This window comes from Cyclopterus lumpus, chromosome 24, assembly GCF_009769545.1.
Source record: "Cyclopterus lumpus isolate fCycLum1 chromosome 24, fCycLum1.pri, whole genome shotgun sequence".
Classification (NCBI taxonomy): Eukaryota; Metazoa; Chordata; class Actinopteri; order Perciformes; family Cyclopteridae; genus Cyclopterus; species Cyclopterus lumpus.
The window spans coordinates 4804197-4827946 of record NC_046989.1 but is presented as its reverse complement, the minus strand read 5'-3'; the positions used below and the strand labels follow the sequence as shown (position 1 = coordinate 4827946).

General features: G+C 45.0%; 2 protein-coding genes across 2 annotated transcripts; both read left to right on the top strand.

Moving 5' to 3' along the window:
• Positions 1 to 1349: 1349 nt before the first annotated feature.
• arf6a (ADP-ribosylation factor 6a) lies at positions 1350 to 2993 on the top strand. The gene is made up of 2 exons (XM_034526936.1): positions 1350 to 1541; positions 1668 to 2993. Exon 2 carries the CDS (start codon positions 2386 to 2388, stop codon positions 2911 to 2913), a length of 528 nt encoding a protein of 175 aa, XP_034382827.1. The 5' UTR covers positions 1350 to 1541; positions 1668 to 2385; the 3' UTR covers positions 2914 to 2993.
• Positions 2994 to 12699: 9706 nt separating this feature from the next.
• Positions 12700 to 20597, top strand: LOC117727302 (E3 ubiquitin-protein ligase pellino homolog 2). The gene is made up of 7 exons (XM_034527533.1): positions 12700 to 13066; positions 16760 to 16889; positions 17213 to 17314; positions 17782 to 17979; positions 18080 to 18265; positions 18357 to 18562; positions 18666 to 20597. Exons 1-7 carry the CDS (start codon positions 12987 to 12989, stop codon positions 19048 to 19050), a joined length of 1287 nt encoding a protein of 428 aa, XP_034383424.1. The 5' UTR covers positions 12700 to 12986; the 3' UTR covers positions 19051 to 20597.
• The last annotated feature ends 3153 nt before the right edge of the window (positions 20598 to 23750 follow it).

Sequence of the window (23750 nt, the reverse complement as noted above, 5' to 3'; positions counted from 1 at the left end):
GACCGGTCTGCAGTTCAGTTTGAAGCGCGCATGCGAAATGGCGTATGGTGCTTTTATGTACAGTCGTAAATCTTGGCATTTTACTGCCTACCGTTGACTTTAGAGGTTCACTGTGTTTAATTATTGTAAATTGATCAAGTTATAATTTATGTATTGAATGAATGACATTTAAATTATGAATTATGAAGGTAAAGAAAGCCAATTAAAAATGATTTCTGATTCGTATGTGGCACAATGTTCAGAAGTAAGTACGTTGCACATAAAGGAATATGACTCGATGAAAGGTGCATGACAATAAACCTAGACATAGAATAAAACAATAACATAATCAAATATAAAATATATGGTAATCAACAAACAAATAACAGTACTTAAAACAAAAGTATTATAAAATAAAAGTGGCAAGTGTATTTTAATAAGAAAAGAAAAGATGTGCAAGTGTTTGAAATTGTCCTGGGGATGCAGAGTAAAGATGGAAGTTGTTACCCTGATGCTCATCTCTTTAAGACCTGCAGCAAACATTGTGTTCAGGCTGTGGCTTGACCCCTTGCTGCCTTTTTGGCCATGGGTCATCATTGCAAAAGTCTCAACTGGTTAAATAAAGATAAAATAAATAAAACGTATATCCCCTTGATGATGTAGAAGTGGACTGCAGGTTTTGTACTTAATGACATCTCTGCTGGGCCTTTCAACCAGACGGGGCTGTGCAACACTGCTTCAACTTAAACAACTTGAGCTTTGGCTCTGAATCTTATTTATAACATTAAAAATTAAAGATAAGAAAGATACAACAATATATTCAACAACAACAAAAATCAGCTAATGTACTTCACCGGGTCTGTTTGGATGCAGTTTGATCCAGTGGTTTGATTTAGTAGCAAAATAATATTTTTTAACTAGTGAGAAGATCTTCAAAAAGTAAAGAAATAAAGAAATCTTTAGTCTTTTTTTAAACTCACTTGTATAGTGTGCTCATTTAGGATATCAACACAAACTAAGATGCTGATGGAGAAAATAAGTTTTCAGAAGTTTTTTTAATACATTTTCTGCAACATTCATGTCTAACCAAAACACAAGTAACCTATAAAATATATATTTTTATATATTTATTTTAGTTGAAATGATATAGTAATAAACTAATTAATACATGTGATAGTTAGCATATATTATTATTAAATCACAATGACATAATGATTACAAAACGTATAAGACGATTAAACAAAACAGATAACAAATAACCATATAATAGCAGCTTATAGTTGGATTTTGTAAAAAGAAAAAGAAAAGAAAGTTGCGTATTCAGATCGCCGAGCTCTTGAGGAGGCTCCTGAACGCACCACCAGTGTGTGTGAGCAGTGTAGAGGAAGTGGCGGCTGATCTGGGTCCGCACCTTTTCCGGTAACACAGCACCGCCACCGCCGTGACTGAACGGCTGGGGAAGAGAGAGAGAGAGAGAGAGAGAGGGAGGAAGGAAGAGAGAGAGAGACAGAGAGGGGAGAAACGGGCCGGGGGCACTGGGGGATGATTGCCGCAGTCGTAAGGTAACGTTACGTCTCCTTTGCCTTTTTTTTTTCCGCGCACAGAGCTAATCTTTTCAGTCGGATCCAAAGTTGTCCTCTGAGCGTTCCTAACACCCCTCCCTTCTCTCAACCGCTCTTGTGTCACAGGGGCTCGAGAAGAGAAGAAAGTCGGATGAATCAATGACCTTTCTGGATTGTCCCGCTGCAGAAACGGACCCGGGATCTTACGTTTGGGTGTGTTTTGATAATTAAAAAAGAAAGAAGAAGAAGAAGAAGAAAGAAAAAAAAAAACACCTTTTTAAAAAAAAAAAAAAAAACGAATCCATCGACTGGGATTGGCTGAGGGCAAAGTGTGGACAGCCGGCAGCCAAGGAGGAAGTGGGAACCCCGGGCTCGGACTGGGCCTGATTTTGTAAAGCGGGGTTGTTGTTTTTTTCTCTCATAGAAACGAAGAAGAAAGGGAAAAAAAAGAAGCTACTTTTGTATCAAGTCGAAACTTGGAAATGTGGATTTTTTTTTTTTGAAGGAAGTCTGAGCTCAACGTGCTAGTTTTGAAACCAGAAGGGAGGGGGGGTGTACTAGTGTCTTCCTACATCGGATGGCAGTGGATCATGAACATATCCCCACCCAATACTACGAGGATAGACACACACACACACACTGCTCCCATTGAATGCTCCGATTATCGTTCACCAGCTAATTGCAGCGGTCCGTTATCAGACTGAAAGTCGCCCTTTTGAGTGGGTGTTGACAGGTGCCGTCACCTCCCCAACACTGAAACCGTAACTTTCTTTCCCCCGTAAGATAAGTCCTTTTTTCCCCTTCTTTTTCCTCTCTTCCAAAGTATTTATGCACAGCAAACAAGATGGGCAAAATGATCTCAAAGATCTTCGGCAACAAGGAGATGAGAATATTGATGCTTGGACTTGACGCCGCCGGTAAAACCACCGTCCTGTACAAGCTGAAACTGGGACAGTCGGTCACCACCATCCCCACCGTGGGCTTCAACGTGGAGACCGTCACCTACAAGAATGTGAAGTTCAACGTGTGGGACGTCGGCGGGCAGGACAAGATCCGACCCCTCTGGAGACATTACTACACGGGCACCCAGGGCCTCATTTTCGTGGTGGACTGCGCGGACAGGGACAGGATCGACGAGGCGAAGCAGGAGCTCCACCGGATCATCAACGACCGGGAGATGAGGGACGCCATCATCCTGATCTTCGCCAACAAACAAGACCTCCCCGATGCCATGAAACCCCACGAGATCCAGGAGAAGCTGGGCCTGACCCGGATCCGAGATAGGAATTGGTACGTTCAGCCCTCGTGTGCGACCACAGGGGATGGACTATACGAGGGCCTGACCTGGCTCACCTCAAATTACAAATCTTAATGTTGCTCCCATCACCAGCCTGGACACTTGGATGCAAAAAAAATTAATAAAAAAAAGTAGCTGAGAATGAAAAAAAAAAAGAAGCAATCTGAAGCAATTAATACCACGACCTCTCTGCTGAGTGTATATCAAAGAGAGTAGCAATTATATTTTGTTTTATTTTTCATAATGACGACTTTAATATAACCCCAGATTTCATTTAAACAAAAGGCAAATTATTTTTTTTGGCTTTCTTTCTTTTGCTTTGGTTCACATTCTGTATAATCAGGACTGTTTTAAATGTACAATACGCTTACTTTTGAGCTCTTTTTGTTTTCCTCCTTTAAAAAAAAAAAAGTTGTATAATTTGTTTTCGGGGTCTTTGGGACGCACATGTATACGTTTTGGCCCCCCCTTCTGCTTAGCTCTTATCCAGTATTCTCATGACCCAGCTGCATATCCAAAGGATGGGGACACTCCAGAAACCATTGCCTACATCAGCATATCACTTTCTGTAATTATGGACGAATAATTTCAACATTGATTGTATTGGGATGGTTGGTTGAGGAAAATATGTGTTCGTACTTATTTCCTGTGCCGTGTTCACGTCCATCGTGTCCACTGTGGACGGTTTGTTTTTGAAAGACACTACGTGGACGCTGGATACTCACACACACACACACACACTGTGATATGGATATATATATATTTTTGTTGTTTCAGGGTCTGAATTTGTTATCGCCAGTCTCATTACCGCCTTTGTTGAGTATTTGTAGTCTCAGCTGCCTTTTAGGAGGTTTACAGGTGCCCCGAATTCAAGGCAGAAGGTATTCTCAACTGCCGAGTTTGCACTTTTGGGAGAGAGTTACCAACTAGCTGACTGTGCACATTTAGATTGTCTGTGACTGACTTTTGGACCTCAGCAAATGTTTTACGACCCCACCCCCATCATCCTCAATGTAGGTGCTCAAGTGACTGCAACCCTGTTCTTCTTCATTTCTTTACCCGTCCTCATCATCTGCCTGTTCATGTCCTCTGTTGAGAGTTCATAGATACTGCTCTTGTTTAATTTTTTGCTCCCCCTTTTTTTTTTTTTTTTTTTTTTTTGTTGCTATGCTGATGAAATAATAAAAAAAAATATATCCAGATCAGAACGGAAGTAACGCCTTTTTCAATCAGCAGCTTCAACGAGTCTCAAAAGTAATGCTTCACTTTCTGAACGAGTCGCGCTGGTTTAAAAAAAAGAAAGAAGGAAGTGAGAGTTTCAGGCTGTTTTAAAAAAAAAAAAAAAAAAAAGACGGAGCAGTCGTGAGCCTCGGCCTGTTTGCTTTCTGAGTCATGTGGCAGTGAATAAGTGATGAGCTCTCTGGTTTCAGAGTCCTGATTGGCAGGTCGACCGCGCTTTAAAAGTATCACCGGCTCCTCGGGTGTTTTATTTAACATTTTATACACAGAGGAAGCAAATTGAAGAAGTAACATGGAGTTGGAAAGTCCAAAAAAGATGAAGGACACTAAACTCTAAAATGTGTTCCGCAAGGGTGCCATTAGATTTATATCGTCATAGCGATATAAATCTTACATTGCGGTGATAACTAGTTCATAAAGTTACTGAGAACCTGATGAGTGTCTTACAGCTGAGGTTAGGTTTGACAGCCTCATAAAAGGGCTCTGACCGCCTGGTATTTTGCACCCGGGGGGGGGGGAGGATAGACCTGAGTCGTCATGAGGGGCAGACTTCAAATCGGGTCACAATTATTAATATTTTCTACTTTTAAAAAGCCTTTCGATGTTTAATTCAGTTTTGTGTCCCTGAGCCACGAGGAGGAGGGAAATAGCTGCGTGTCTAAGGTCGGCTTCCCCTCTTTGAGGCCGGAGAGAGGCGGATGTGAAATTGTGGGCGGTGACATCACTGTGTGGGGTCAGGAAACGCTTGAAAGAAGAAACACAGTTGTCATGGAAATCCTGGTGGTGTTGGGACAGTAAGTGTCAGGTGGCGCTGTGAAGATAAACAGGTGGAGCACTAATTCTAGTGCAGGTTTGTGTCTATTTCTGCAGCAGGAAGCCCGATAATCCCTCAAAATATCCTGAAAGTGTGACCTTTTGAAGTCTTACTCTTTCTTTTTCGCGTTGGGGAGAGTCAGCGTCCAGGAATGCTCGTCCTCTCCCCCTCTCTCTCTCTCTCTCTCTGATTGTGTGTGTGTTTGCTCCGTTTGCTCATGTTTGTTCTGTCGATCTGAAGTTTGACCTGTTGCCGTGTTTGACGTGTCCGGCGTGAAGGACGGGGCCGCCGAACTGAGATAAACGCACCAGTGCCACAGCCCCCATTATCTCTCCTGAAACAGCTCACTTTCCACTGCCTTTCTAGAAAATTTCAAATGGCTTCATTATAACGAAAGGCACTTTATTTGAACAGTTGAGGGCGGTGCCTCGGCCGTGTCAAGTACGATCTTGTTTGCTTCTGGTTTTCCATCATGGATGTGGACATTTTAAAAGTGTAATCTACAAACGCCTTTTTCTTCTTCTCTTGGGACCGGGGGGGACATGGAAAGGGACAGCAGTCAGCGCAGAGCCTCGTGTCGGAGGCCTTCCGTACGCACATTGGCTGAGGGGTCAAACGCCGTCAGGCTCACCTGTAGCCCTCGGTTAGAGGACACGCAGCGTTGTCACGGCGACTCAACAGCTGGAGGTTTTCTTCGCCAAAGAAAAACCCGCCTCCTGAGAGCCGTTGCAGAAAATTAGATATTTATTTTCAGTTCCTCTTCATCATCGGAAGTGTTGGATTTGAATGAAGGCCCGAGCAGACCTGCAGTGTTTGTGCGTCGCCATTGTTTGTCGCTCGAAAAAGGGGGGGGGGGGGGGGGGGGGGAGGTCGGACTATTTTACGCCTTTTTATGGAGCTCATTGGCAGTCATGTGTTTACTCAGGCGGTTCCTCTTTGATTTCAACCTCACTTCAGGTCTTCAATAGAGCAAAACCACGTGTTCAGACCACGTGCGCCTCAACAGGAAGGAGACGGGGGCGGCGCATGAACTCCTGGTTCAAGACATATGACACGCAAACATACACACACACACACACACACACACACAAACGTGCTTCCAATAGGAAATATTCACCTGTCTGCGGCGACGTCGTCGTGCATCTCAGTCGACCGACTGTGTGTCTGTTGACTGGAACCACACCATGACATCATCATCGCTCTCTACCCACAGGGGTTTCCACTCAGCTGGGGAGACGGTGCCACTTTACGTCTTAAAGGTTAAAGGTTAAAGGTTAAATCGAGAGTTAGAGACCCTCAAACTTTTTCTCCCCATTTTTGTGTGCATGTAAAGGGTGTAAAGCATGTAATTGTTTGATTGGCGGGTGAGATGTCCAGAATAGTTGGAATGAAAAGTGAACGGACGTAGAAGCCACTGCAATCGACAATGAAGCTCAGCTGTATGTTAACTACAGTTACGTTTATTTATTTTTTTGCAGGTGTGAATGTGGTGTTGAATACAGTACACCCCATGATATTTACTGAAGGAACAGTTTATCACGTGGGTGAATCTGCTTCCTGGAGGAGAGTTTGTTGAAAAGATCTGCGAACTCTGATGTGTCATTTTTACACTTTGGTTCTTTACACAAATGAACACGATTTTAATGTTAATGAGGGAAATTCAGAGGTGCTGGTTCAGGTCGATATTGTTACCTTTGGACTGAGCTATAGGCTAGCTGCCCCCCCCCCCCCCACCAGTTTCCAGTTTTTATGCTAAGCTAACGGGTGAGCTGGCTGCAGCTTCATATTCAACAGAGAGAAAGGAGAGCGGTATCAAGCTTCTCAATCCAACTTAAAAATATATAAATAAAAAAATGAGAGAAAGCTATTATAATCTGACGTCTGGGAGCTTTGGGTTTATCAGTGTTTGCATGAACATGATCTGTTATGTAAATATACCATGACTTTGATATTTAGGATTCGATCCATCTCCGGATCGCTGTCGTTTTCCATACTTTTCATTTCTTTTCATCGAATGATCATCCTCACAGGCATTTCCTGTCGAACAACATCCACTATTGACACGCACACAAAGGCACTTTAGGAATGGCTGGATGGAGAAAAGTGTCCCGGTTGTCATGGAGCCCGTTTTAAACAGTGTCGTAAAGAAGAAAAAGAAAAAAGAAGACGCATGCAGAGTGACATTCAGCTCCCGGGCAGTGTTGTATGAGCTTCTCAGAATCCGTTTTTTTTTTTTACCCTTCGCCTCGGACAATGTGCTAATGATTACAGGGAGCCCCGGGGCCTGTGTTTGCATCTGGCGGAGGAGTTGTGCAGTGGGAGGGATGTGTGCAGCAGTAATGATTCGGTCTCACAGATGTAATTAATGGAGGCTCTGCATCGAAAGCGTTGCTTTGTATGTATGTGTGTTTGAGAAAGAGGAGCAGGTATAGAGGGACCTTATGTTTGCATAAAACAGTGAAACCTGGTGCACAGATTCTGTGTATTTAATATACACGTTAAATGTCATGGATTGGGTGCGATCACTGGAAATAGTACAAAAAGATCATGAACAGGAAGTTAGCACTATGGTACTATTTTTAGATAAACCCCCTGATATACACACTGCACCTTAAAAAGTGTGGAGTCATCTGTTACGTTGATGTTCTTCTCCATTCCGTGTAATAATAATAATGATGATTTGAACAGAGTTATAAGAGTATAATTCACAACACCTAATGTATTTTTGACATTTGAAATAGATTTGGAAGAACTTTCGTCCAATGTACATCTCGTTCATTATGAATCATTTTCCAGTGTTTTGTTCTCCGTGTGGACCCTTCACACAAAATGACGTCTATTTGTAAAGAGGCCTTTCTACGACCTAAAAGCACGAAAGACAATTCAAACTTATACAGTCGTCCTCTCGTCTCGAGTGTAAATAACAGGAAGCTACGCGCAATTACAAAAAAATACTTTGCTCTGGAGATTAAGACCTAAACTGATGGGTGAATGTTGAGTTGCGCTTTCTTTTATGACAGGAAGTGACATGTGCTGTAACCTTCCTGTGTAACACATGACAAACCACAGCAACACACACAAAGAGATTAACAGGATAGCAGAGACAGAAGTACAATAGACGTGTCTGCTTAGGCCTGAATTAAAGGAATGCAGGCTTGAAGAAAATGATGCTGTCTGTTATGCAGCATTGTAATTACCTGGATGGCCAAAACAGAAAGAAAGTCTGGAGTTTGGCCAAGAAGAGCGGAATGAAGGTTATTTGTTATCTCAGTAAATTCCATTAAAGTCACTTAGTGCCTTTACACATTCTTTAAAAGCTGCGGTAATCAAATCTGTTGCTCCGAGGTCAGAGGCCGACCTGTCACGGGTCGTGTGTAATTATTAATAGGTCTGCCGTGGAATATTGTCCAACTGAACTGTGTGAGCCAATTACTCTAAATGTCTCACTCTCTCTCTCTTTTCCATCTCCAGGGGCCTGCCGGCCACCTCCCGCTTACTCAAACACAGAAATAGAGTCACCAACACAACTTTCATCCTTAAATAACACACGCAACACGAAATCCCCCCCCCCCAGAATAACCTCGCGGCACACAGCCTTCATGACCTGAGGAGACTTCTGCTTCGGTGTGAGCCGCTCACACCGGGCAGCTGTGTGCTCGGGTCGTGTACATGTACGGCAGGTTGCTGGCAGGTGCTGCGTGAAGATTTGTGGAGGGACTCGGCGTGCTGAAGGCAACCGGAAGGGGGGAACGTCCCAGCTCAGCGGTCGGTGTTTGAGGCGACTAAAAAGGCCAGTTTCATACCCCACGCCGAGCCGTAATGGTGGTTCGCCTCGCATAGTGCTGCATTTATTCACTTATTATTGTTTGCTGTGATGGAACATAACCAACGATTACCTCAAATTGAAACACATAACGTGTTCTGCATCACCGATTCAACACAGCGGTTAATCTTTCACACGTCCACGCCGGGGTTGGGCTCAAACGTCATTTGGACGAGGTCGATGAAGGAAGTCGTTGTCTGTCTGCGTCTCACATGATCTCACATGATCTCTCCTCGTCTTCCTAACGACGTCATGACGGTCAAAACGTAGTGTGAAAAAAAACCCCGACTGTATTCAACTGAACGGCATGCACTGTGTATGTGACTGCTGAAGCCGTTGTGTGCACCGTATACAATCAGTTCACGATGCCGTTAATTTGTCTGTGTTTTTGCAACAAACCTGCTTGTGTACATGCAATTAGTCTTCTCTGTGGAGAGCCAAGCGGAGCCTGTTGTGTCCGGGAATGGGAATATGCTGAGCCATCTGCAGTATCATGTCTGCTCTGTGTCGGCGTCTACCGCCTCCTCAAGTAGAGGGAGTATGGTGTCAGACAGACAGACAGACAGACAGACAGACAGACACACGGTGATGCTAACATATAAGAGATCACGGCTTGGTTCCTCTGTTTGGTATCCAGGAGGCCAGTCCATCTGAGCTGCCACTTCAAAAACCGGGGATACGGTTGTCGCTAAATGACACAGAAATACCTTGTTCTTTGTTTGCTCTTGTCTCTATGGCAACATTGACAAAGACTCCGCAGCAGATGGCTGTGGCACGTCTTGAGTGCCATCCTTTTCCATGTCGTACCTCAAATACCTGCTTCCACCTTGTTTCAAAGCGGCGGAGAACCAAATCCAGATGGAGGAAGTCGCTCCAGTCGCCGATGCACAGGCGTTCTCTATAGGAGGAACTATGGAGACGATCCGGACGTCACACTCATCATGAACTCCGTCTGATGGTGTATGTGAACCATTAGATTGGATTAGATTTTACTTTATTCAGGGCGAAATTACTTGAAGCAGTAGCAAAACATTTTTTTACAAATAATCAATAAAATAAAATAAAATAGCAGGGCATATTACATTTAAGAATTTAAATAATAATAAAGGAAATGTAAATGTAATAAAAATGAAACTGTTTACAGTGTATCTAGAGTATAAAGTGACAGCGGTGCAAGGTTTGTTGATGTTCAATTTGAGGAGGATTTGGCCAGAGGTGATTTATTACAAACCGTGCAGTTATGCAGCGTGAGAGCCCACCGAAGGTCTGTTTTTGGTTCATATTACGGTATGCGTTCAGTATTCTGTTGTCACGAGTGAACACGCGGGCTCTCTATTCGGGTATATCAGAGGATCCACTTTCACGAGGAACATTTAAGAGTCGAGTTTCTCCAGAAAGATCCCCTATTTGTTTACAGTCTTGCGTGAGCGTGCACTTCCAAAGGATCAGCAGCGACCCCTTCCACCGCGTTTTGCTTGACCTGAAATGCAGCCTGCCGTAAGCTGCATAATGACAGCAGAAGTAATGCATCGCACATGTTCACAACTCGATGCAACACGGTTGTTCGTTGGGCACAGAGTGGACCGCACATCCGATGTGTCTGTTTTTAGATCCCTTCTCTGCACGCCGGTGACATAAACGCCAAAGCGAGCTGCCATAAATGGAAATGTGATACTGCAATGTACTGCTGACTCACTGAGGTGTACTACTGTACAGCATTAATTTGTTTTTGTCGGTATATTGTGTATTTTGTGACTATAAATACTATACAGTAGCGAGACGTGAATGGCGGCCCGAGACCTGTGATCAACTTGTGAGAATTCGCCCGGCCGATGAGGCCATCGTCGAAAAAAACAAAGTGGCCGTCAATCAAAACCGACACGTGCAATTTTCTCTATCATTAATTACATCTGCTTCTCTTTATCGCTTCAACTGCACGAGGTGATCTAGATGAAAAGAGCTGATGACATCACGGACAGGACAGCCTCTATGTAAACAGTTCCCCGTGCCTATATTTATGGTCGGTGAGGTTGAGTCAGAAAGACCGTTTATGAACAAAACTGTCCAATCTGTAATTACGAGCACCCAAAGGTTGAGGAATCCATTCCAATGTTTTACCACCTGTGCGGAAAGGCTCAAAGAGAAATCCTCTTCATTCAGAGCTTTTTTTTTTACACTGTAAATTCCTGGTTTTCGAGCAAATAATCCACGCAAATTAAGGGGAGCAGCGAAGATTCCTCCCGCATGATGAAGGCCCAAAATGTTCTACTTTAATGCGAAAAATTCAGCCAAACATGGACGGGCAGAAAGGAAAGAGAGAGCCGAGAAGAGAGACAAAGAACATGGGAAGGGAGAGAGAGAGAGAGAGAGAGAGAAGGGTGTGACCTTAGTCCCAGAGTGGGAAAGAAACTCACTGAAACATGCACGCACATCTGGTCCATCCAGTTTCTACTTTGAATTTCAGATGACAAGTATGTGAGAGGTTAAACGTCTGGTCCGCACAGCGCTGGCGTACTATACCCTCATGAGGTGAGTCAGCACTCCAGTTGGATGATAAGTTACTCAGTGGGCTGTCATCCATAGATCAAGGGTGTGGTTGTTAGGTTTATATGCTGAAGAGCGTTCATGAGTCATCACCCTCTTTCGGTGCCATTAAACAGTCTGTCTGTCGTTGCAGCAATGTGTGTGTGTGTGTGTGTGATGCAAGGCTCTGTCCAGTTCCATTTTTAAACTGATATCATATAATTTGGGGGTAACGTCTGTGGATTTGCACAGGCAAATGTTTTCTATGACACCGACATACCCAGATAGCAAAGGGCCGACGTCGCACCCCGCCCCGCGCTGGAGAGTCACGTAGAACACTGCGTGGCGCCATGTGTGCTTTACCCTGCATGCAAGCAACGACATGTTACTCCACCCCGCCGAGATCACCAGGTAGGCTATACCTTGCTGCTCCAGTTGAAGGCGCCCACGCCACTTTGCAGACTTAGCAGACTCTGTTACTGACACCAAAGAGGACCCGCGGCGAAGGCGTCGCTTTCTCTCTCTCTCTCTCTCATCAAATAACAATGAGCAGCAAACCAGGTTGTTGGGAGGACAAGGTTTCTCGTGGCGTGTGACAAGGGCCTGCTGTATCTGACCCATCTTGTAGAGGTCTCCATCCCATTCATTCGTAGTACTTTAAAACATTTTGAAGACCAATAAATAAATAAAAACAGTGGGCGGTAATGGTTCAGTGAACAGGTAGAACTGATGTTTAGACACACTAAAATAGTTCCAGTTGTCTCACTTCATAGACGAGAAATGTGTACTTTGCAACTGAGGTGTACTGCCCTCATGTGGCCACAGTATTATGAGTATATAAGTACACAGACATTACACTCTTCTCTGTGTGTGAGAGGAAGAGACAGACAGAGAGAAGGAAGTGTGGGATTCATCCGGCCTATATCTGTCTCCCCACTCCCACAAGCAAAAGGAGGCATCTTGTCTGGGGCGCAGTGGTGACCCACATCCCAGCTACACCCGCCCACCCACACAGCCAAAGCATCCAATTACGTCAGGTTCCATAACGACCCACGCGATCACAACTATACGATTCCCACACATGCCACTGAATGGCCTGGAATTTTAACTTTAAAATGTGCAAGTGCATCCTCTGCATGCCAAGCGTGGGGGGGGGGGGGGACGACGTACGTGGACGCACTTCCTCTGGATTTTTGAAATGCCTCATTTTATTCTATCAACGGGATCCTGATTCACAGTCATGGCCGCGTCCATTTCTCGTTCCGGAGGAGGGTTACGCGCTGAAGTGAATTTTGTTTGTTGTGAATTGAATTATGAATCACTTTTATTCTGCCGGTCGCTAGTACGATATTTTATGACTTTTACATATTTCTCCTTTTACATAAGTAGCTTCGCCAACAATCGTTTTTAAGATACATTTCATTTTTTCGACCACCCCTACAGAACATGGTACGACCCACTCCCTGCCGTTAGCCGTTGTTGTATCCAATGCTAGCGAACAAGATATGTGGCGATACCAACTAGCTTCGCTCTCTGGCAATAAAGCCACGAAAAGATGCGCCTTCACGGGATTAAAACAATAAAACAAACAGCGAGAAGTCTGGAAAAACTTTGCCCAACTGTGCCCAAACTTCCCGTCAGCTTTTTTTTTGTTTTTTTTTGCGTGTGTGTGTGTGTTAGCCTTGTTTTAATCTCGCCACTATTACCGCCGCCGGACGCGTTTTTTTTTTTTTTTTCTTCTCCAGTCTGATGAATTCACCGAAACAAGACGGAGACGACGATGTGCCCGTTAAAGACCCCGTAAAATACGGAGAATTGGTCATTTTGGGGTAAGTCTTCCTTTAAAAAAAACAAAAAAACAAATTGTGTCGGTCTGCAAAATTAACGTTTAATATGTAGCCTCGCAATAAACCGACAGATGACGTGCTGCGAGTTCACGTTTAATCCACTGCTCGTATTTAAATATTCCCTCTTCCATCAGTAAATCCATCATAGTAAATATGTTTAGCCTTATTTATGGCACAATACCGCCGCACACCCACCCGTCCGTGACTGTGTGGTGAGCTTACAAACTAACTTTGTGTCACAAATGGCTGCATTATTGTCCGAGGCTATTGTCTCCACGTCAATGGTGCGTTTGAGTGTTAAAAAAGGTGAAACCAATAAAATAATATATGGTGTGGCCATACATAGCACAGGCTACTACGGATGTAGACGCTTTTTTCCCATTTTTTTTCATCAATGGTTGTAGTGGGGCTGGATTGTTCAGGCTGAAAATGCCAATGATGTCATACTATGCTGGATCCATGGTGGTTGCTAAAAGTAAAGGGGGCTGGCGATGAAATCTTGAAAAATGCATGAATCTCGCTCCATGTTTTGTTTAGTCATGAAGTCTTTTTTCTTCAAATGAATAATGAATAATTAAACGTCGCTTGCCAGATGACCATGAAAAAAAAATAAAAGGAGGAGGAGGAGGAGGCATCACCAGCACACCAGTGGGCAGGATGTGCTGATGACACCCACCGGCTTCCACAGCAGTTCCACCCCCTGTACAGCTCCACACTGTGCAGAGGGTCTGCAGGGAGCAGAAATGCCACGACACACACACACACACACACACACACACACACACACACACAGTCATATCCAGGCTTACACAGGCCTCCCTCTTGCCCCGCAGAGCTTCCTGTGTATGCCAAAGATAACTGACCTAATGGCCCTACCTCTTCCCCCTCCGGCTGAACATGGAGTGAGGAGGCTGTGGGCTCGACCCTGCATCAGAATACTGATTAGTCGTCCTTCGCCGTCATCTGACCGCTTGAACAGAGCGGCCCTTTTACATCCCCCAGACCGGCAGTGAGGAATTGATCGCTTTAATGCCCATTATGAGGTTTTTGGTGTCCGCAGCGGGTGCCAACGGCGCCTAATGTGCCTCCACTGAGGGGTCATTTAAAAAAACTGTAGCGACTGTTGAGGTTTGGCATGATAGGTTTTAAACAATGCCTGAGTGTTATGGGAAACTAGATTTGGACCAGTCTGATGCATTGACCAGTTCGCTTGTCCCAAAACATGCGGCGGGTAACTTTGAAAGCAGACACCTGCAGTCGGAACAGGCTGTTCTTTCCACTGCTTCCTGTCACACATCATTTTTTTTTTTTGCCTGTGTGGTGTGGCTTTGCATTCGTCAGGCTTGATGATCACATGCCCCTGTGTGGTCGATGCCTGCTTTCACTGCAGGCTGTGTGATCTTTGCTGTGGCTGCCTGCCACCGCTCATTACCTTAGTTAGCCTGGACAGCGCTGCCCCTACGTCCGGCGATGCTCCACCCACTCCCCATTCTCTGCATTTATCACCCTCCCCTCTCTTGCACACCTTCGTTTTTTTATCTCACCCATAACCCCTCTTAACGTCGTCTCTGTCGCATCCCCCCCTCCCCCCCACGTCTCCCGCCCAGTCCCTTCCCTGCAAGCCTCCCATCGTTTTGCTGAGTGCTGACTTTTCACAGAGGCGTGCCCCCATCGTTGGCTTCCCCTCAACGAAAATAAACTCAGTGTCGAGGGGGCAGAGGGAGTGAATATTTCATATTGTGCTTTTATGATGTGCGCACATGCGTGACGCAGGCCAGAACTGCCCGGGCAGATCTCGTGGAGCCGCTCGTCCTCTGGCCTTCACCCTTCGACCCGCTCGTCTCCCCCGGCACACTGCCCTTCATTTAGCTTTCATTTTTCCCCTCACCGCTGCTCATGACGAGACTTATTATCTAATTATTTCCTGTCTCTGTCAAAGCGCTGGCGGCCTTTTTCCTCTTCCTATAAGCTGATTTTCTCTCCTGTGCCCTCTTATCCGTGGTCCCTTTTCATATCTTCTGCCTATTTAAAGGCCCCACAGAATCCCGTCCTCATGTTTCTTCTTTTTCCTGACACCAGACCGTCTCTTGTCAGCCGGGGGGTCCAGTTTCAAACTGTCGGTCCGACTCACGGAGGGAGCAAGTAGCACCGTCTCCCTGTGATTATCAAGTAAATCAAGGCAATCTGGCCCGTTTTAAGGGTTTTCCAGCTAACCCTCCCGATCCTCATACCAACACGCCGCTGACTGTCTGCCCTGATCCGGCCTCAGGGTGGCTCCACACAGAAAAAAAGATATTTTTGCTCATGTGATTCATGGAAGTGTAGCGCATTAAAAATGCATAATGTCAACAAACTTCCCTGACACACACACAAATTCATCCATATCTGGTGTTTTTGATTTGTAAACACAACTTCTTTTCCAAGTTTTTTTTGTGTGTAAGGGTAACAAAAGATAACACGTGGCAGGTGGAGCTCCAACTCGGGTTCTGAGCATAAATAAAGCAGCTCTGTGAAGACGTGGCGGCGTAATGAGCAGAGAAGGAAGTCGCTCTCCCTCTTGTGTGTTGTCATCGGAGCGTCTCCTTGCTTTGTTGACATACCCCGGCTGCTGCACATGCTTGTAGTGCACGTTGGTACAGGCGACGGTATACTCTGCTCTCGTATGGCGGTCGCAGCTTATAACGCCGTCCCGACCGACGGCGCTGTTGTAGCCGGTTAACCCCCCCCTCAGCTAAACACTGTTAGATTTGTCAGCACCGTTAGCTGCAAGCACCTCCATGAAGGACGGATGAAAGATGTGTTTACTGCGGTTGGTGATGTTGGTAATGGCCGAGCATTGCTCTTTATACATGTGTTTATTACCTCTCATAGAGATGTTAATGTTTACACCTAATGCCGGCACCTAAGACACACAATTATGCCAGTTTGACAGGCGTCTCTGTCTTTGAGTGTATGGGGACACTTTTAAATACAAATCTGAATGAACTCAAGCATACGTTATTATTGATCCAAATTACAGTGTCAAATAGTTGTCAATAGTTGAATGTATTCACTCTAGGAATAGACCTTCAACTTACTTTCACTGTTAATTTATCTGCAGGTTATTTGGTCTGATTTAGAAGTCCAAAACCCAAAGATATTCAGTGTACTATCATAAAAGGCAATCAATTATTTTGTTTTTGTATTTTGCATAACAACTATGGTTCTGCTGATCGATTAATGGACTTTGATTGCTTCAGCTCTGGTTCAGATGAAATGTGACATAAAGGGTTTGATATTTAATTATAAAACTCGTTAGAATAGTTATTACTGCTCTCGTAAGAATAATCTGAACTTTCATCGTCTGTTTCTAGTAATGAATGCAAACCATTCGTGCAAATGAAAAGTTGAGTGAGTGAGATCAAGAGGTTGTTCATCAGTGGCCCGAGTGCGCTGCTAAAGATGCACAAAGAAAACCACTGGAGCTTTAACTCTTAATTGCAGTTATTTCAGACATCAGCGGTGTTTTTTTTTTTTTTTATAGCTTTAGTTTCCCCAGAAGATCATAAATACAGTATGAAAACAAGATAACTGTGTTCTCAATGAGCACGTGGGAGGAGCTCGTCGCCCAGAGTCGTGTTCTGGCCCGTATATTCTGATCTGGATCAGTTGTTGTTTCACTCTCGCCTCTCTTAGGTACAATGGCTCTCTTCCGAGCGGAGACCGCGGGCGCAGAAAGAGCCGCTTCGCTCTGTACCGAAGGGCCAAGGCCAACGGGGTCAAACCCAGCGCCGTGCACATCCTCAACACGCCGCAGGACAGCAAGGTGCGTGTGTGTGTGTGTGTGTGTGTGTGTGTCCTGTTCTGTGTGTGTGTGTGTAACTGTTGGTTTCCTTCCCGTGACTCCCTGTTGTCCTTTATAAATGAGCAGGAGGAAGAATGACTATGCACTATGACTGCAGTATGTGGGCTGTCGATCCTATATAAGTGTGTGTTTGTGTGTGTGTGTGTGCATACATACAGATGCATGGTAATGATTAATGGAGTTACATCTTTGAGCAGCATTCAGTCTGATGTCTCTTCTGTCATGAAAAACAAAGTCTAGAAGAGTGCGCCAACTGTGCTCGTTTTTTGCCGTTGTTGTTGCAGGCTGTCCACAGCAGGGGGCAGCACAGCATCTCTTTCACGCTGTCTCGCAACCAGACGGTGGTGGTGGAGTACTGCCATGACAACAGCACAGACATGTTCCAGGTAACCACCGAAAGGAAATCGAGAGCGGCGGGTCGACGTCGGCTCGTTCTTTGACGAGACAAAATAATCCCACGATTCGGGATCACGTGCACAGCTTCTCCCAAAAATACGCTGTTACGCAACGCCAATCAAAGGAGTTTCTTCAGTCGGTTGATTATTTTGGTTCTCTCGTGACCGTTGAGTATTAAAGAGTGAGGACTTGTGTGGAAAATCTCCAAGGAAGTCTATTTTTATACACGCAAAGTTCTGGTCTTATAATAGCATTGCATATTCATTTAATTTAATAAAAGCCATAATCATGGGGGGGAAACAATATTCTTTAAGCTAGTGTGCATCTTAAACTATTAATAATAGTCTACTTGTATAGACCGACACTAACATCATTTAAAAAGACATTTGTTCTGATGAAATGTATCCAGGAATGTCAATGAACCGCAGTGAACGCCTCTCTGTGCTGTACCCGGCAGATCGGACGCTCCACAGAGAGTCCCATTGACTTCGTGGTGACTGACACCTCCGGAGGGGGGAAGGAGGGGGAGGACCCCTCTATCGCTCCGAGCACCATCTCACGCTTCGCCTGCAGAGTGGTGTGTGAGCGCAGCCCGCCGTACACCGCACGCATCTACGCCGCTGGCTTCGACTCCTCCAAGAACATCTTCTTAGGGGTGAGTGGACTCGACGCAGGCGAGCGTGGTTTTCGGTGTCCGACGTCGATGCGATTTTTTGAAATGCTCACGAGCCCTCGTGTGACTTTGGCCGCCGCAGGAGAAAGCAACCAAATGGAAAAACCCCGACGGGCACATGGACGGGCTCACCACCAACGGGGTGCTGGTGATGCACCCGGAGGGGTTCCCAGAGGACCCCAAGCCGGGTCTGTGGAGGGAGATCTCCGTCTGTGGGGACGTTTACGCCCTGCGCGAGACTCGCTCCGGACCCACCCGGGGAAAACTGGTGAGTCGCCAGTGCCCACGTTGAGTTTTATTTTTTGGGAGGGGGGTTTGATTGTAAGTAATGTGTTTTTTTTTTTTATCTGTGTCAACAGGCGGAGGGTGAGAGCAGCGCGCTGCGTGACGGTTCCCTGGTCGACCTGTGCGGGGCCACCCTGCTGTGGCGTACAGGCGAGGGGCTCATGCGCGCCCCCACCCTGCGCCACCTGGAAGCACTTCGCCAGGAGCTCAATGCGTCCCGGCCCCAGTGTCCTGTAGGCCTCAGCACGCTGGCCTTCCCCAGCCTGCCACGCAGCCACAGGTGGGAGTCCGTTTCAAAACTAATGTCCTAGCCTGCCTAGAAAACGCCTCCTACAATGTTCGTAGAAAAATGAAATACTGATGTCGTCGGTGTGTCACTTCAGCCTCGAAGAGCGCCAGCCTTGGGTCTACCTCACGTGCGGCCACGTCCACGGACGCCACGACTGGGGCCAGAGATCCGAGGGAGTGGCGGAGCCGCGAGAGGGCGAGGGCTCGACGACCCGCCGAGAATGTCCCCTGTGCAGGAGCGTGGGCCCCTACGTGCCCCTGTGGCTGGGCTGCGAGCCGGCCGTGTACCTGGACGCCGGAGCTCCCACTCACGCTTTTGTGCCGTGCGGCCACGTCTGCTCGGAGAGGACAGTCAGGTACTGGGCGGAGACCCCGCTCCCCCACGGGACGCACGCCTTCAGACCCGTCTGCCCCTTCTGCTCCGCCGCCCTCGGCACCCCCGGCTGGACGCGGCTCATCTTCCAGGGGCCCATCGACTAGCCCCGCGACCCCCTCAGCAGCCGCGATCGCAGTAACGGCACGAGGCCTGAGCTCCATTCGCGTTCCAATCGTCGGTCAGTGTTCAGCACGTGAGAGGTCGTTGATTAGGAGTGCGTGTCATTTGTTTTTTAAACGTTCTAGCAGCAGGTGTGTACGACGAACACTGTCCTACGTTGTGACCGGGTGGAGCCCAGAGCCGAAGCCCTCATTTATCCCTCGGTGCTTGTTGATTGGTAGGAGATCTGGAGAATAATCAACGCTGTCACGTGGACGGTATTTTACTCTAAATGATCCTCTTGTCAGGGGAAGATTCTGCTGTTTTTCATTCCAACGAAACGCTCGCTTATTTCCCCCCCGACGTCCTCACAAGTCACACGATTCATACGCAGGAGCTCAAACCGAAGCTGCTCGACCCCCTTTTTAAAAAAAATAAAAAATAAATAACTTTCACTCCCAATCGTTCGATTGACAAAGCGATCCTAACAACCTTCATTTGTACGTCTCAGAAGCCGCGTCTGAAACGACGAGTAGCTTTTTTTTAATTCTTTTTTTTTTTTTTGCACAAAAGAAAATGGAACGGTCTTTTTACTCCGTTCACCTGCAGCGTCTCACCGGCCTGCGGCGCCCGTGTGTCCTTAACTCGGTGAAACGCCACCTCTTGCACTTCTCGGGCCCCGATGTCCGACGTCTTCTTAATTTCTCACCGTAGCTGTTGTGAAATGCTGCCGCTCGTCGAACAGTACAACCCATCATGGTCTCAGCTTATGCACACACACACACACACATAAGAAACACAACAACACCTAGTCTCTTTTATAGAGTTGCACCCTGACCTGCCCGTCTTCCTTCCTGAATGACCGTCTGGTTTCTATTCATTGCCGTGTTCCCAGCAGGCAGTTTGAACTACTCGGAGGTGACAAGGTGATGCATCAGACCCCATAAATGAGACTCCTCGTGTCGTTGTGGTTGGAATGAAAACCTGCAGACTCTTTTGTGACCTCCTGAAGCTCCGGAGGGAACACGACACTACACGCTGTGTGTGTGTGTGTGTGTGTGTGTGTGTGTGTGTGGCAAGGATAGGCACCCGAAAACCGGGTGAAATCCACTTCATAACTCTCTACAGCAATAATAGCGAGTCCCCGTACAGAAGCTGGATGTTGTGCTGCGTTCAGGCGTTCGGTCGGTGAACACGGCTCAAACGGTTTTCCAGGTTAAGGGCTCAACCAGAGGCGTGTTCATTATCATGGTTTTATTTTATTTCCAATGTGTGTGTGTGTGTGTGTGTGTGTGTGTGTGTGTGTGTGTGTGTGTGTGTGTGTGTGTGTGTGTGTAACCAAAGCATTAGAATTTAAAGACGAGCAACTGAATCGGTGATGAAACACCCGACATTTATTTAAATACTCGGAAAACGCTGTTATTCTGAACACACTTCTGGTTGCCGAATTTTGCTAAGCAGGGTCCGTGTTCGCATGGTGGAGCGTTTTCAAAAAAGTTTTGACCTTGCATAACCTCAAAAGATTAAAAAAAAACTATTTTGTTAGGGGGTGGGGGGGGGGGGGGGGGGGGGGTCTTTTTGATGTTCGGTGTTTAAAAAAAACAACAACTAAAAAGCTAAACTATTTTTCTAACTGCTAATTGGTTTTTAAGTTAACTATTGTTACTCAGTGTAAGCGAGTTGTGTATGTTTCCCAAGTATTCTCGCGTGGTCGATTCTAGGAGAGCTTGTGAGTGAGAAAACGTTGCCAACACTGTGTCCGACAAACACACACTTAACACGCCGCTACCGTTAAAAAGAAAAAGAAAACATTGCCCAGACAATGAATGTAGCCAAATACTCGGGCTATATTTAGCCTTCCCTGGTGCTCATATTGAATGGTCTATATTGTGATACTATTTTTGTAAACTGAATATGATGGTGTTGCTTGGTGAACTAGCTTGGAAAAAGTCAGATAATGTTCGATAATAGCCTCAAAGTGTGCGAGACGTATAATTGATTTTAAGAAGAGGAAAAAAAGCGAAAAAAACCGCACTCTCACATGGAAAATTGTGTCTAGCTTGCATGTGCTGAACGTCACACACACACACACACACACACACACACACATACAGTATGTACACTACACGTACACTTTGCACGGTTGATTGACAGCCTGCTGTTCACGCAGAGAGCGTTTGTCTCGCGGACCAAGATGTCTTCCGAGTCCTTGGCTGGTTGAAAAAAAAAACAGCTTTTTGTTTTGTTTTATGTTTTGGAAGACTCTCTAAAAAAAAAAGACTAAAAAAATCCTCATACTTGATAAGACGCGTGACATTTGTGAACGAGACCTGTCGAATCCACACTTTGTACTACTATGCTGATATATTTCACATCAACATCTGTTTTTCGTTTTGTATTTAGACCGATTGTGGAACATTTAAAGTGATTTTGAAGCCCCCCCCCCCCCAAAAAAAAGAGTTGAACTCCCTATAGATCACGTTAACAATTACTGTAGCTCAGGATTAGTGATTTTAAGATTCATAGCTAAAGAGACACGACGGGAGCCTTTAAAAGTTTTCACGACTGCAAAAACACACAATTTAGGTGCGAGTAGTCATCTAATGTAAAAGCCAAACAGTCGATGGCTACAGGTCTAGGATCAGTCACATACGGGTCTTAATTACAAGGGTCACACACAAGGCTATGAACACATCTGGGATCAGCTGCACGCCAAAGCCAGTGAATCCTGCTTTTGAAGACGACATATACAACAATTAATGTAACGCCGTTGGCATGTGGATGGAAGAACCGCTGCAGCACCCTCATGGGCTTCTAGTTTATAAGCTGATATATTTATTTTTTAGCTCATTTCCCTTTTTTATTTTTTATTTTTTATTTTTTTTAATTCTTCGTTTAAACCCTCTTCGGGTTATAAAAAAGGTGTCCATATGCAATTTTCTTGTTTTTTAGATTTTAGTGTTGGTGAATTTTTTCCAGATATTTTAGGTTGTTTTAAACCACTAGTTACGTCATTAGCAGTTTCTCTTAACCTTTTTTTATTTTTTGATTACGTGTTTTCAATTGAGCTTCACTTCAGATGGCAAAACCTCGACCTCCTCAACTAATGAACTCATCTCTCTACGGGTGAGCGAGTAGCTGACACGTATACAGCGTAAAAACCTCACAGTTGATAATGCATTCCTATTTTAATACATCCGTGTTATGTACAACCATTTTGTATTATTTTATATCATATTCTTCTGTAATCGTCCGGTGCACAGACAATCGCTATACACATGTCAATAAACCTGTTTAAAAATAAAAAAAGTGTATTTGCTATATTCCTCTGGCTCTCCTATGACTTCTGATTACTTCTCCAGGAAAATAGATCAGGATAAAGTCAATAATGTATTCTGTATTGTATTTAAGCAGAAAGGTAAATAAATGCATGTCATACGTGCTTGCTGCCAGCAGAGGGCGCTGTCTACAAGCCCTGAAGCTGACAGCAGGACACACACACACACACACACACACACACACAGAGTGATGAGGTTACTCTGAGTTGCATCACCTCTTTTAAAATAATCAACCGTTTTAATGAGCGTTTTTTTTTTGGCAGTCACGTTCATCACCACGCAAAATGTGATAAGAGGCTTCAAAAATCACAGAACAGGCCGATTTGAAACAGCAATTGAAAACGATTAAAGTTTGTTTCTTTGAAAAGTGTTCGGGATTCTTCTCCTTGAGGAGGCCCGCTGAGAGCGGCGTTACCCCGAAGTTTGTTCAGACATTGTTTCCCCGTTGAACCGTGAGGAAGAGGCGTTTTTTTGTGTGTCTTTTTAAAAAAAAAAAAAAGATTATGAAACCTATTTCATGGGTATATATATCGGTGTTAATTTATTCCAAAAGCATCGGTGAGAGAAAACCAAAAGATGAAACTGAACAGGAGCACATTCTGGTTCATGCTAAGATGTATAATATATATATATATATATATATATATATATATATAAAATAATATAATGTCCTTACTCGTGAGTGTACTAACACATTTGATGGCATTTTTTTTTTTAAATATTGTTTGCGTAAATGCTCTGATAATAGTTCCAACCTTTTTCCAGTTTTCAATTAATTCAAAAGGGTAAATAAACTTTTCTCTGGGCCGTTAAAGCTTGAACAATTTAGCTACGGAGACGTATCGTAAGGGGGAAGGACGTCTCTAAAAGATATCCCAATCTTAAGATGATGTAGTTATTATAGTCATGTGAATTTGCCAAAGAAATGTATATCTGTACTGTGAAGAAGTGGACGCCATCACATTAGCTTGTGGACTACGCGAGGGCGAAGCTACGTGCAACCGCTCAATAAGACTTGTTTAGGCGACCAGAAATGTTACAATTAATTCAATATTAACTGACAACACACTGTGGAAGGGTTAAAAAGTTGTAGGACAACTCCCAGACCGGACAAGGTAACGTGGTAACGACCTGTCAATCACAAGGTAGCCCCGCCATACAGCATGCCTTGCTTAATGGTCTGTTTGACTCTAAGTGGGACCATCATTTATTAAATGAACATCACGCTGAATTGAAAAACTACACTTCACGTTTACAATGTTCACTGAGGGAATAAATCAAGAGAGAAGTGGAGTCATCTTCTCATTGACTTCTATACAATCTGACCTCTTTTTTGCAACCGGAGGCGTCGCCCCCTGCTGGCCAGC